The 12,598-nt window shown below is 28.6% G+C and overlaps 2 protein-coding genes across 4 annotated transcripts in view; one reads left to right on the top strand and one right to left on the bottom strand.

The window, feature by feature from the left end:
• Positions 1 to 12,598, top strand: part of LOC103579191 (endoplasmic reticulum membrane sensor NFE2L1) — a 65,671-nt gene that overhangs the window by 47,172 nt on the left and 5,901 nt on the right. For all 3 annotated transcript variants that reach the window (XM_014444834.2, XM_014444832.2, XM_014444833.2), the window contains 2 exons: positions 3,216 to 3,447; positions 4,157 to 4,390. In XM_014444834.2, the coding sequence (XP_014300320.1) occupies positions 3,216 to 3,447; positions 4,157 to 4,390 (466 nt within the window). The remainder of the gene's footprint in view (positions 1 to 3,215; positions 3,448 to 4,156; positions 4,391 to 12,598) is intronic.
• Positions 4,533 to 10,713, bottom strand: LOC103579190 (ATP-dependent RNA helicase vasa). Its single transcript, XM_008560518.3, has 4 exons — positions 10,453 to 10,713; positions 8,335 to 8,383; positions 6,496 to 8,271; positions 4,533 to 4,955 (listed from the first exon to the last, which is right to left on the bottom strand). The coding sequence occupies exons 2-4, from the start codon at positions 8,359 to 8,361 to the stop codon at positions 4,911 to 4,913; spliced, it is 1,848 nt and encodes a 615-aa protein (XP_008558740.1). The 5' UTR covers positions 8,362 to 8,383; positions 10,453 to 10,713; the 3' UTR covers positions 4,533 to 4,910.

Raw genomic sequence — 12,598 nt, 5'->3', positions numbered from 1 at the left:
GGTTTTTTCCGGGAATTTTTAAAATTTTGTATCTTTAAAGCTACTGGAGATTGAGAGATAAAAATTTACTCCGTCATAGAGTAAGGATTGAACAAAATTTTAAGACCAAGAACAAGTCTCTGGGGTAATTAGGGCCAGAGATATGAATTTTTGAAATTTAAATTTTAAATTTACAAAATTTCGCGGTTTTTTTTTGGCGGGAATTTTTTAAAAATTTGTAGCTATGAGTTGATTGAAGATTAAGGAATCAAAATTTAAAGGTGTGTAGAGGAAGGATTGAAGTAAATTTCAAGACCAAGAACAAGTCTTTGGGGTAATTAGGGCCAGAGATATGAATTTTTGAAATTTGAATTTTAAATTTACAAAATTTCGCGGGTTTTTTTGATAGAAGTTTTAAAAATTCGTAGCTCTGGGGCTAGTGGAGATTAAGAAATGAAAATTTACACGTTTATAGAGGAAGGATCAAAGAAAGTTTCAAGACCAAGAACAAGTCTCTGGGGTGATTGGGGCCAGCGAAATAAATTTTCAAAGTTAACGTTCCAATATAAAAATTTCAAATTTTCCCGCTAATTATTCAAATAAAAAAAAATGAAAATAAAGATGACAAGTAAACGGTTAATTTAATAGGTTACAATACTAGTAGCAATAAAAAAAAACGAAGCGTGAGAGCGACGCACTTGTTATATTTGTCCAGGTGACAATCCGAAAATATCTAAAATCTCTAGCCAGGTAATCCAACGGAGCCCCTTTATGATGTTACACTTGTTGTCAACATCGATCAACTTGTCACCCGTATCAAGACTCACATCACCCACACGCACATACGAGCACACGTGGTTCTATTCTCGTTTAGTATTTTAGTAAAGTCACCGAGTGTTTTCTTAACGCGAAGAAAAAATATTATTACTCTACACTAGCTTACTTAGTTATCAATGATAATATTATTCGATGGATATTATCTTTCACACGGTATTTATCAATCGAAAGATCAAAATCTCAAACGCAAACAGGAAAATTTATTTGTTTTTTTTTATTTACATTTTTTAATAATTCATAACTCCGGCCCTAATTACCCCAGAGACTTCTTCTTGGTCTTAAAATTTCCTTCAATCCTTCCCCTATACACCTCTAAATTTTGATTCCTTAATCTTCAATCACCTCATAGCTACAAATTTTTAAAAAATTCCCGCCAAAAAAACCCGCGAAATTTTGTAAATTTTAAATTCAAATTTCAAAAATTGATCTCTCTGGCCCTAATTACCCCAGAGACTTCTACATAGGCTTAAAATTTTCTTCAATCCTGACTCTATGACTCGGTAAATTTTTATTTCTTAATCTTTAATAGCCGCTGGTAAAAGATCATTTTTAAATTCGAAAAAAAAAAAACCGAAAAAATCCGCGGATTTAAAAGTTAAATTTTAAAAATTAATTACTCTGGTTCTAATTACCCCAGAGACTTGTTCTTGGTCTTGAAATTTTCTTTGATCCTTCCTCTATAAACTTGTAAATTTTTATTCCTTAATCTCCAGTAGCCCCAGAGCTAGAAATTTTTAAAAATTCTATCAAAAAAACCCGCGAAATTTTGTAAATTTAAAATTCAAATTTCAAAAATTCATATCTCTGGCCCTAATTACCACAGAGACTTCTTCTTGGTCTCAAAATTTTCTTCAATCCTTCCCCTATACTCCTCTAAATTTTGATTCCTTAATCTTCAATTACCTCATAGCTAAAAATTTTTAAAAAATTCCCGCCAAAAAAAAACCCGCGAAATTTTTCAAATTCAAAATTTAAATTGCAAAAATTCATAACTCCGGTCCCAATTACCCCAGAGACTTCTCCTTAGTCTCAAAATTTTCTCCAAATCCTCTACAACCTCCGAAATTCCCACTCCTTAATCTCCAGCAGCCTCCTCGCTAAAAATAATTTCCATACCGTCTCTAAATCTCAACCAACCCAATAACCCCATTACTAATTACAATTCATTTCCCCTATCCACAAGAATACATAAATATTTATCATTGAAATATTTCTCGTCCTACATATCTACATACGTTATTTACAGCTACATTAATAACAACAACAATAATAATAAAATAAGATATAAAAATGAAAAATGAAATTACACTTGCGCGAATCCGCGAACATTCGCCATATGGCAGCCTGACAGCAATAGAAATTTAAAATAAAAAAAAAAATCTATTTAAATGCATCATCACCTCAGCACGACAGATGCAATTGCATTTTATTATTATCATTATTATTATTATTTTTTTTTTTTTTTACATTACGGTATTTTTTTTTTTTTTTTTTTTTTTTTCCATTTGAAAAAAAAAAAAAAAAAGAAATTTCAATGACAAAAGTTAATTTTGATATATTTAAATAAAAATATGATTGATGAATATATATATATATATGTATATATTTTTGTCAGACTATTAATAACTCCCACGCAATCAGCGGGAGTCTGATACTTTAAAAAGATATTTAATAATAATAATAGTAACAATAGTTTAACGATGTTATACATATATGTTTGACACCTGACAATCTTATGGTGTCCTTAGATCTGTCTGATTAAATTAGAATTATTTATACTGAGGAAATATTATTTTTTACTTGGCCACCCGAGAGTTGTTTTTTTTTTTTTTTTGAGGCTTAGGGCTTGGGTTTAATCTGGTTGGATAAATTTTATGGGGGTGGAATAGAGGAAATTAAGGAAATTTTTTTATTTTAAGAAGGGGCTACGAAGTAATTTAGGCGGGAGTTAGTAATTCGCGGTTTAAATTTGAAATTCAAATTCGCGGTTTTCGCGCGGTTTTTTTGAAAATTTTTAGCGGCGAGGCTATGGGAGATTAAGATATGATGATTTATGTGGTTATAGTGGGAGGAATGGAGGAAATTTTGAGACCAAGAAGGAGGCTCTAGAGTAATTAGAACCGGAGTTATGAATTTTTGAAATTTAAATTTTAAATTCGCGGTTTATATTTGGCGGGAATTTTTTAAAAATTTGAAACTCGGAAGCTAACGGAGATTAATAAATAAAAATGTACATGTGTATAGAGGAGGGATTGAAGTAAATTTTGAGACCAAGAAAAAGTCTCTGGGGTTATTAGAACCGGAGTTATAAATTTTAAAAAATTAAAATTTTGAATTCGCGAATTTTCGCGGTTTTTTTTTTTAAATTATGAAATAATAATTTGATTTTGTTTTTTTAGAGTCAAGTTGCATATGGCCGACGAATGGGCGGGGACCAAAGATGGACAACGGATTTATTCCTATCATTTCCTGGTGCGACGGATTTTGGACATCCATCCCATCCAGGTTACCCAGGACACGGTTTAAATTCAACGCATCATTATGACATGCAGCGTAATGTTGTTCTTAATAATGCAACTTTACCTCTACCTGTCGGTGACTATAATTCCACGGGGCCTTTTCAAAATATTGGTAAGATCATTTTTTTATTAAAAAAAAAAAAAAGATAATTATAAGGCCCAATTCTATAAATTACTAGACTTAAAATATAAGCAGTTTAGAAAGTACAAAGTTATAAGGCCCAAAATGAACCAGAATAAAATTTGAAACAATTAAAACTTTTCCTAGACAAAAAATAATATGAGACCCAATAAGTCCCAAAAATATTTATAAGGCCCAATTAAAAATTGCAAGACAAGAGTATTAAAGCGACTCAAAAATCAAATTACAAAGCCACAGAACCCAAAAATTCAAGTCCCAAAAATTTTAAGTCCCCGTAATAAATAAGTCCCAAAAATATTTATAAACCCCAACAACAAAATTACTAGGCTTAAATATATTAAAGAAGTTCATAAAATAAAATTATAAATTTATAAGACCCAAATATACAAGTCCCAAAAATGTACAAGGCCCAATGATAAATAATTCAAACTCTTTAGAAGGCCTAATTAAAAAATTAAAAATATTAAGGCAGCTTAAAAAAACAAATTTATAAATCCATAAGACCCAAAAATAATTCAGGCCCAAATTTTTAAGTCCCAAAAAAGTACACAAATCCCAAAACAAATCGATATCCAACGCATACAAGAACCAAATTTACAAGTCCCAAAAGTGAATAAGGCCCAAAATGTACAAGGCCCAAAAGGAGTGAAATTTTCTAAAAAATTAAATCTTTTTTCAGGACCATCGAATTTGGGATCGGCAGTTGCGACCTCCATGAACCTGACCAACAGTTCCGAGCCAATTGGGACTGACACAACAAATGGGTCCTACAAGACCGAGCCCCACGACATGAACTACTCTCACTACCCCCACAACCCTCTTTCCTCCGAGGGGACCCTCAACCAAACCGACGGCCTCTTTTCGAACCTCCTCGATCCGGATTTACAGCTGATGCATCTCGTTGACGACGACGGTAAGTTTTATTTTAATCATAATTAATTTACTCATTAATTTTTCATTTTATATTTTTTATTTATCATTATAATTAACATTTTACATTTTTTATTGTCATGGCAATCATTAATTTTTTAATGATTTATTTATCCAATCATTTATTATAATGTCAAGTAATAAATATAATTATCTTTTTAATGCTAATTACTTTTCTAAATTAATGATTAATTATTTAGTATCATTTATCGTCAATGATTTTGTTTTTATTTCAAAAGAAGAAAATGAAAAACAATAAAATGAAAAATTTTTTGAATTTGATTTTTTTTTTTTTTTAAGTAAAAAAAAATTTTTTTGATTTTTTTTTTGAGAAAATAATTAAGTAATGAGTGAGTATTTTAATTAAGCAGCGATACCGCGATGTAAAAAAAAAAAAAAATTACGATCGGGAATAAAAAACATCCGATTTTTTTTTTTTTTTTTTTTTTTTTTTGTGAGTGAATAATTAAAGAAAAATAAATGAAATGTTTTTTTGGGTACGATTACCAGGTCTCGCTGGCTTCAGTGTCGGCAGGCTGATTGTAGTTCTGGAAAAACAAAAAAAAAAAAAAATCAAAATTTTTAATTAATTTTGGAATTAAAAAAATAATAAAGCCCGCCAAAAATTTGAATTTAAAAAAAATTTTTTGTTCGGGAAATTCTAAGTGAAAGTGGAATTCTAAGAAAATTTGTATTTGAAATTTTGTAAAAATTTGAATTTTTAAAATTCCCCATAAAAATTTGAAATTTAAAATTTTCAGCAAAATCAAAAAATTTAGAATTGAGAGCTTAGAGAAATTGAAACTTTATTTTAAGTCTCAGAAAAAATTTCAATTTCTAAAATTCCCGATAAAATAGAAAATTGAAATATTTGTCGAACTAGAAAAATTCAAATTTTAAAAATTTCCATAAAAAAAGAAATTACAATATCAGTCAAATGAAAAAAATCTAAACTTTTAAAATTCCCCATAAAAAAAACATCAACTAAAAATTCAAAAATAAAAAATTAAAATTTAAAAAATTCCCCATACAGTAAAAATTGGAAAAAAAATATGAACAATTAAAATCAGTCACAAAAATCTAAATTTTGTAAAAACTTTCAATAAAAATTCAAGTGCATAAATTCAAATTTTCAAAATTCCTCATAAAACAAAATTTTAAATAATTAATAATTATATAATTTTATAAATTAATGATTAAACCCAACCAAAAAATCTAAATTTCGTAGAAAAATTCAATCAAAATCTAAAAATAAAAATTTTCAAAAATTTCCCATAAAAATAAAAATATCGGTGAATTATAAAAAATCTCAACTTTCAAAATTCCCCATAAAAAAATCAACTTGAAACTTAAAAATAAAAAAAACCCAAATTTTAAAAATTCCCCATACAATAATAATTTAAATTAATCAAATTAAAAAAATCTTAACTTTTAAAATTCCCCATAAAAAAACCATCAATTTAAAACTTAAAAATAAAAAAATCCAAATTTAAACAATTCCCCATAAAAATAAAAATTGTAATTAGTCAAATTAAAAAAATCTTAACTTTCAAAATTCTCCATAAAAAAAACCATCAATTTAATACTCAAAAATAAAAAATTTAAATTTAAAAATTCCCCATAAAACAAAATTTTAAAAAATATTAATAATTAAATCCAACCAAAAAATCTAAATTTTGTAGAAAAATTCACTCAAAATTCAAAAATAAAAATTTTCAAAAATTCCCCATAAAAATAAAAATTAGTCAAATTAAAAAAATTTTAACTTTCAAAATTCTCCATAAAAAAAAACCATCAATTTAAAACTTAAAAATAAAAAAATTCGAATTTTAAAAATCCCCCATAAAACAAAATTTTAAAAAATATTAATAATTAAATCCAACCAAAAAACCTAAATTTTGTAGAAAAATTCACTCAAAATTCAAAAATTAAAATTTTCAAAAATTCCCCATAAAAATAAAAATTAGTCAAATTAAAAAATCTTAACGTTCAAAATTCCCCCCAAAAAAAACCATCAATTAAAACTTAAAAATAAAAAATTCAAATTTTAAAAATTCCCCATAAAAACAAAATTTAAAAATTCCTCACATCTCTAATATCTTGACCACCGAAGCTGCTGGCCAGCCCAGCATCGAATCCTCCCCCAACATTAAAGAACTCCGGGATCTCCTGTCCCGCCTGAGTCAGCACCTTGACCAGATCCGGAACCAGCCCTTGATCCGAGTCCGGGTTGTAGAAACTCGTGGCCTTGCCCCTGTTCCCGACTCGCCCAGTTCTTCCAATCCTGTGCACATAATCATCAATGCACTTGGGCAGGTCATAATTAATGACATGCGCGACATTCTTGATATCCAGCCCCCTCGCAGCGACCGAAGTCGCGACCAGTATCGGCATTTTTCCCGATCGGAAGTCCGCCAGCGCGATTTCTCTCTCCCTCTGCTCTCTGTCCCCATGGATGCTCGTCGACGGAAACGAGATGTCGCTCATATACGCAGCAATGAAGTCCGCAGTCTTCTTGGTCTCCACAAAAATAATAGTCTTGACCTTAAGACTCTGACCTCCATCTCTCTCCAACAATTCCTTAAGTTTCTTCCTCTTCTCATTCTTCGGAACCTCATAAATAATTTGCTCCACGTCAGCGCATGCGCCACCAACAATTCCCACCGTCAGGAACAAATAATTATTCAAATATTTTCGCGCCAATTCTTGGACTTCCCCACTGAAGGTCGCGCTGAACATCAACGTCACCCGTTCCTCCTTGGAAGTCATCTGCTCATGCTCGAGAATTTCTTCCATGGCTGACCTGAACCCAGAGTCCAGCATCCGGTCGGCCTCGTCCAGGACCATGAACCTCACGCTGCTAAAACTGATCCTCCCACCCTTGACAAAGTCATTAAGTCTTCCTGGAGTTGCGACGACGATGTGCGCGCCCTTGCGCAGTTGGTCCGCCTGGTGCATGGGTTTGACTCCCCCGTAACAGGCGACGCACCTCAGGATCGTGTCCTTGGAAAATTTCTCGGCTTCCCAGCAGATCTGGGTGACCAGTTCCCTAGTGGGAGCCATGATAACCACCTGGGGCTCGCACCCACGGTCAATTAACTTCAACTCCTGGTTGTCTTCCAGCAGACGATGGACGATGGGGATCAAATAGGCAGCAGTTTTTCCACTTCCTGTCTGTGCACAGGCCATGAGGTCGCGACCCTCGAGGATGATGGGGATCGCGTGCTTCTGAACGGGTGTCGGTTTCTTGTAGTTGGACTTGCCGATGTTGGTCATCAGGGCGCTGCGTAATTTTAGAGAGTCGAAGGCGACGATTGGAGATGGGACTGCGTCCCCGGTTACTTTGCAGTCGATGGAGTCGTACTTGTCGAAGTTGATGCCCGCGGAGACGTTGGTGTTGAAGATTTCGTCGTCGTCGAGGTTGCGCTCCGGGGGGATGTAAGTTACTGGAGGTTTTTTCTCTTCGCCGTCTTCTGGAGGATCACTGGAAGTGAAGTCATCGCGGCCTTCGTTGTTGTCTTGATCGTGACGATCCCGACCTCCGTCTCGGCCTCCGCGACCACGACCGCGACCGCGGCCACGTCCGCGACCTCTGCCACGGTCTTCGGAGTTTTCGTTATCATTGGAGTAGTCGTTGGTGTCGTTTGATTGGCCCCATTCAGTGGAACCGTTGGTTTGATTTTCGGTTCCCCATTCAGTGGATCCATTGGTTTGATTTCCGGTTCCCCAGTCAGTGGATCCGGAGGTTTGATCGGCGGTTCCTGTTCCCCAGTCTGATGCTCCCTGGTCATTTTGTCCAGGATTTGAGAAGTCGTCTGATAACTTGAAGCCGCGGCCCCGTCCGTAGTCGCGACCGTCTGAGTTCTGGAATTGAATTTTTTTAGAAAATTGTTTTATTGTGGAAAAGGAGAAGGGGAAATTACTTACGCTGCTCGGAGTTCCCCAGTCACTCATTTTGTCAGAATGGAAATTAAGTCTGGAAAATAAAATTCACCAGGTGATTTTTTGAAAAAAAATGTTGGAATAAATATATGATGTGGGTACTCGTTTGAGAGGAAATTTAATTTCTGATGTTTTTTATCTCTTTGAAAAAACTCGTAAACTAAAAATTTGAAAATTTGAATTTTTTCGTTTTGCCGCGGAATTTTGTGCAGAAAAATTTTGAGATCAATAGACATTGTGGGTACTCATTGGAAAGGAAATTTAATTTTCTGTAACTTTTGCCTCTTTGAAAAAATTGATAAATTCAAAATTTCAAATTTGGAATTAAATTTTTGAAAAATTTCAAGTGATTTTATTAAAATAGCCATAACTTTCGAACTATCGATCCTATGACAATTTTTATAAGGACCAAAATTATTGTAAATTAAATTTTCTACAAGTTTGGTCCTTATAAAAAATATCGTAGAAACGATAGTTTAAAAGATACAGTAAATTAAAGAGAATAGCAAAAATTTAATTATTAAGATCATAAACAAGTTAATGATCGAAAGTTAAAATGACTGTAACTTTTAAACGATTGAATTTACGATGAATTTTAATGAGAGAAAATTTGTAGAGCATTAAATTTCCTTTAAAATTCATATATATAACATGCATTTATTTTTCATAGTCATCGAGATATCGAGAGTTAAAGAAAAAACTTTTATTTTTTTTTTTTTATTATTTTGGTAAATAGTCAAGTACTTGGTAATGAATCGAATGCATAGAGAAAAAAAATATGTATATATATGTATATATATATAAGTAAAATAAATAACTCGAGTTCTCAGAATTTAGTCCCTAGAATCTACGCAACTATACCGAACAAAAGATAATCTGCTCGTAAAAATAAAAAAAAAAAAAACAAACTTGAGCTTAAAAGTCAATAATAATATATATAAATATATGTATATATTTGTATACATTTAAAAAATTTTCTCATCTACATTTTATTTTATTTTTTTTTTTTTCTTAAATCGCGTCTAGAAATTTCTCTCGAAATTTCGTAAAAAATTTTATTTTAAATTTCAGTAAATAAAATTAATTATTTTTAATTAATTAATTATTTTTTTAATTAATTTATTTATGAAATTAATTAATAAAATTATAAAGTTTAATTTGAAAAATAAATTGAAATTTTTTATTAGAAATTTAAACTTTTGTGGCAGTAAAACAAAATGGCGGGAAAAAATTCAAATTTAAAAAATTTTTAAATTCTAAAATTTAATTTATTTATTTTCAATTAAAATTTACTAATAATTTATAAAAAAAAAAATTTTTACTGGCGGCCGGTGGGAAAAATTTGAATTTAAAAAAAAATCAAACGTTGATTTATTAAAATTATCAATACTAATTAAATCACGTAATTAACTTTCTAATTAAAACAAAATGAATATTTTTTTTATTATTTGTGAATTTTTAAACAAAGGGACAAATCTGCGGCAAAATTTTTAAGGAAAAAAAATATAAATTTAAATTTTTTGTTAAAATAAATAAATTAATCAATTTTGTCTTAATTAAAAAATTGATAATTAATTTAATAATTAAATATTTAATTCATTAATTTAAAAAAAAATTAAAATTTATAAAAAAAAAAAATTCACATCGTGAGAAAAAATTTGAATTTAAAAAATAAAAAACAATTTACTAAAATTATTAATTAAATTTCGTAATTAATCAACTTAGAAAAAAATAAAATAAATTTTTTTTAAATTACTAACAGAATTTAAAACGTAGAAACAAAATGGCGGCGAAAATTTCTATTAAAAAAAATTCTACAATTTTTTCACTGAATCGCAATAATTAAATTAATTACCAATAATTTAATTAAATACTTAATTAATTGAATAAAAAAATTCCTAATTAAATAAAAAAAAATCACAATTCCTTTTTTTTTTTACCAACAAAATGCCGGCAAAAAAAATTTTTATGAAAAACGCGAACACTTTAATTAGAAATTAATAATTATTTAATTAAACAAATTACTAATTATTAATAATAATCAATTTTTAAAAAAAAAAAAAAAGAAAGGTTAAATATTTAATTCTTTTTTTTGTTACTTACCAAAAAAAATAAACGCGCGTCTGTTATTTAAATTATTAAATAAATTTAAATTTTAAATAATTACTTATTTATTAATAGTTAACTCGTAATTAATTATATAAATTACTAGGGTTTTAAATTTTCGAAAATTTAAATTAAACTTTTTTTTACGTAAGAAAAAATAAATTAGATGTTATCGGGATGAAAATTCCGGTAAGAATGAAAAGACCTCGCGTGTTCGTGCTCGTGCTCGAGTTGTTACAAAGGACAAGAAGACAAAGGGTTTTAATGTGCGCGCGTGTGTGCGTGTGTGTAAAAGTGTACGAGGGTAGGAGAGGGTGTAATCTGACACTTTTTAATCGTGTGCGCGTGCGTATGTCCGTTAGCAAATCCCGCCATTTATTACTGAGAAAAAAAAAACAAATTCTATTACTGCGCATGCGCAGATTTAATTTTTAAATCCGCGGGAAAATTTAAAAATTATAAATAATTTTTTTTTTTTTAATTTAAATTTTTTTATTCGAGTTATTAAATTTTTTTTTGTAAATTTTGAAATTTTTTTTTTTTTTTTTTTTGAATTTTTAAAAAATGAGAATTTTTATTTTATTTTATTGTGACGTAGTCGTATATAATAAACGCGTAATTACAAAAAATGATTCATAACCTCGAGGTACTTAGTCGCGTACGTTTCATATATTTATGTGTACGTCTATATATGTATATATATTTTATTATCGTCATATATATAAATCCTTGTTATTAATAATATTTTTTAGTGATTATTATATTTATTATTTTAATTTTTTATTTAAAAAAGTGTCTGCTGTCTACGCGAGTGAAAATTGTTTTCTATTATTATTATTATTATTAATTTAATTTAATTGTCAATATTATTAATTACTATTACTAATTTAAATTGTTTGTAAATATAAAAATGTTATTGTGTGTCCGAGAATAAAGAATTTTCATTTTTCGCGGGAAATTTTTTTAAAATTTAAATTCAAAAATTTATTATTATTCTTTAAATTTAAATTTTTCGCGGGAACGTTTCTAAAAGTTCAAATCCAAATGTTTTTTGTTATTTTTTTGAAATTTGAATTAGTCGCGGGAAATTTAAAAAAAATTAAAATTTTAAAATTTCTTAATATTTAAAAAATTTTAATTTTTCGCGGGCAGTTTCTTTAAAATTTTAATTAAAAAATTCATTATGATTTTTAAAATTTGAATTTGCTGCAGGAAATTTTCAAAAATTCAAATTTTAAGATTTATTATTTTTTTTTAAATTTAAATCTTTTCCGGGAAATTTAAAAAAAAATTCAAATTCAAATATTCATTAATATTTTTTTAATTTGAATTTTTCGCGGGCAGTTTTTTAAAAATTTAGATTCAAAAATTTATCATCAATTTTTAAACTTGAATATTTCGCGGGAACTTTTTTCAAAATTCAAATTCTAAAATGGATAATTTTCTTTCAAATTTGAATTTGCCGCGGGACATTACAAAAAATTCAAATTTGAGTATTTAATAAATTAATTTATTCATATTTATTATTTATATTATTGTTATTAATAAAAAATACTACTACTACTACTACTACTAATAATAATAATAATAATAATAATAATAATAATAATAATAACAATTATTGTTATTATTAATAAATAAAAATTACGAAATACAGAATAAAAAAAAAAGTTAAAAATAATAATGAAAATAAAAAAAAAAGTGAATTATCGTAATGATAAGATGTAATAACTCTTATCACTTCTGTGAATGTTTGAAAAATTGCTGAGTCATTAAATAATTTGGTAAAATTATTTTTACTGTCGAGTTTAATTCAAGTTATTCATTTTTTTAAACTTCTAGTGAATTTTTAATTATTTACTACATAAACAAACTAAATAAATAAATTAATTCACCAAATTATTAATAGAGTGAGTTATTAATTAATAATAGAGAGTTAATGAATTAGTATAATAATTAGAAAGTGTAATTAATAATAATTAATAAATATTTAATCGACTATTGTGTGTTGAAAAATTTTTTTTCTGTTTTAAAAATTCATAACTTCGAAAGTTATCAAAATTAAGAAACGGGACCGGGCTCATTCGTCAGATGAGATTCGAAGCTAAAATTTTTGTAATATCGATAATTAACGTAGGATCGA

The sequence above is a fragment of the Microplitis demolitor genome, chromosome 9 (genome assembly GCF_026212275.2).
Source record: "Microplitis demolitor isolate Queensland-Clemson2020A chromosome 9, iyMicDemo2.1a, whole genome shotgun sequence".
Lineage (NCBI taxonomy): Eukaryota > Metazoa > Arthropoda > Insecta > Hymenoptera > Braconidae > Microplitis > Microplitis demolitor.
This window is presented reverse-complemented; position numbering and strand designations above follow the sequence as displayed.

Bases quoted from the DNA above. Each gene is read 5' to 3' on its own strand.
- LOC103579190 (XM_008560518.3), bottom strand. From the start codon at position 8,361: ATGAGTGACTGGGGAACTCCGAGCAGC. The intron at 8,272-8,334 runs GTAAGTAATTTC...ATTCAATTCCAG, and splicing joins ACTGGGGAACTCCGAGCAGC to AACTCAGACGGTCGCGACTA. The intron at 4,956-6,495 runs GTGAGGAATTTT...TTGTTTTTCCAG, and splicing joins GTGGTCAAGATATTAGAGAT to AACTACAATCAGCCTGCCGA.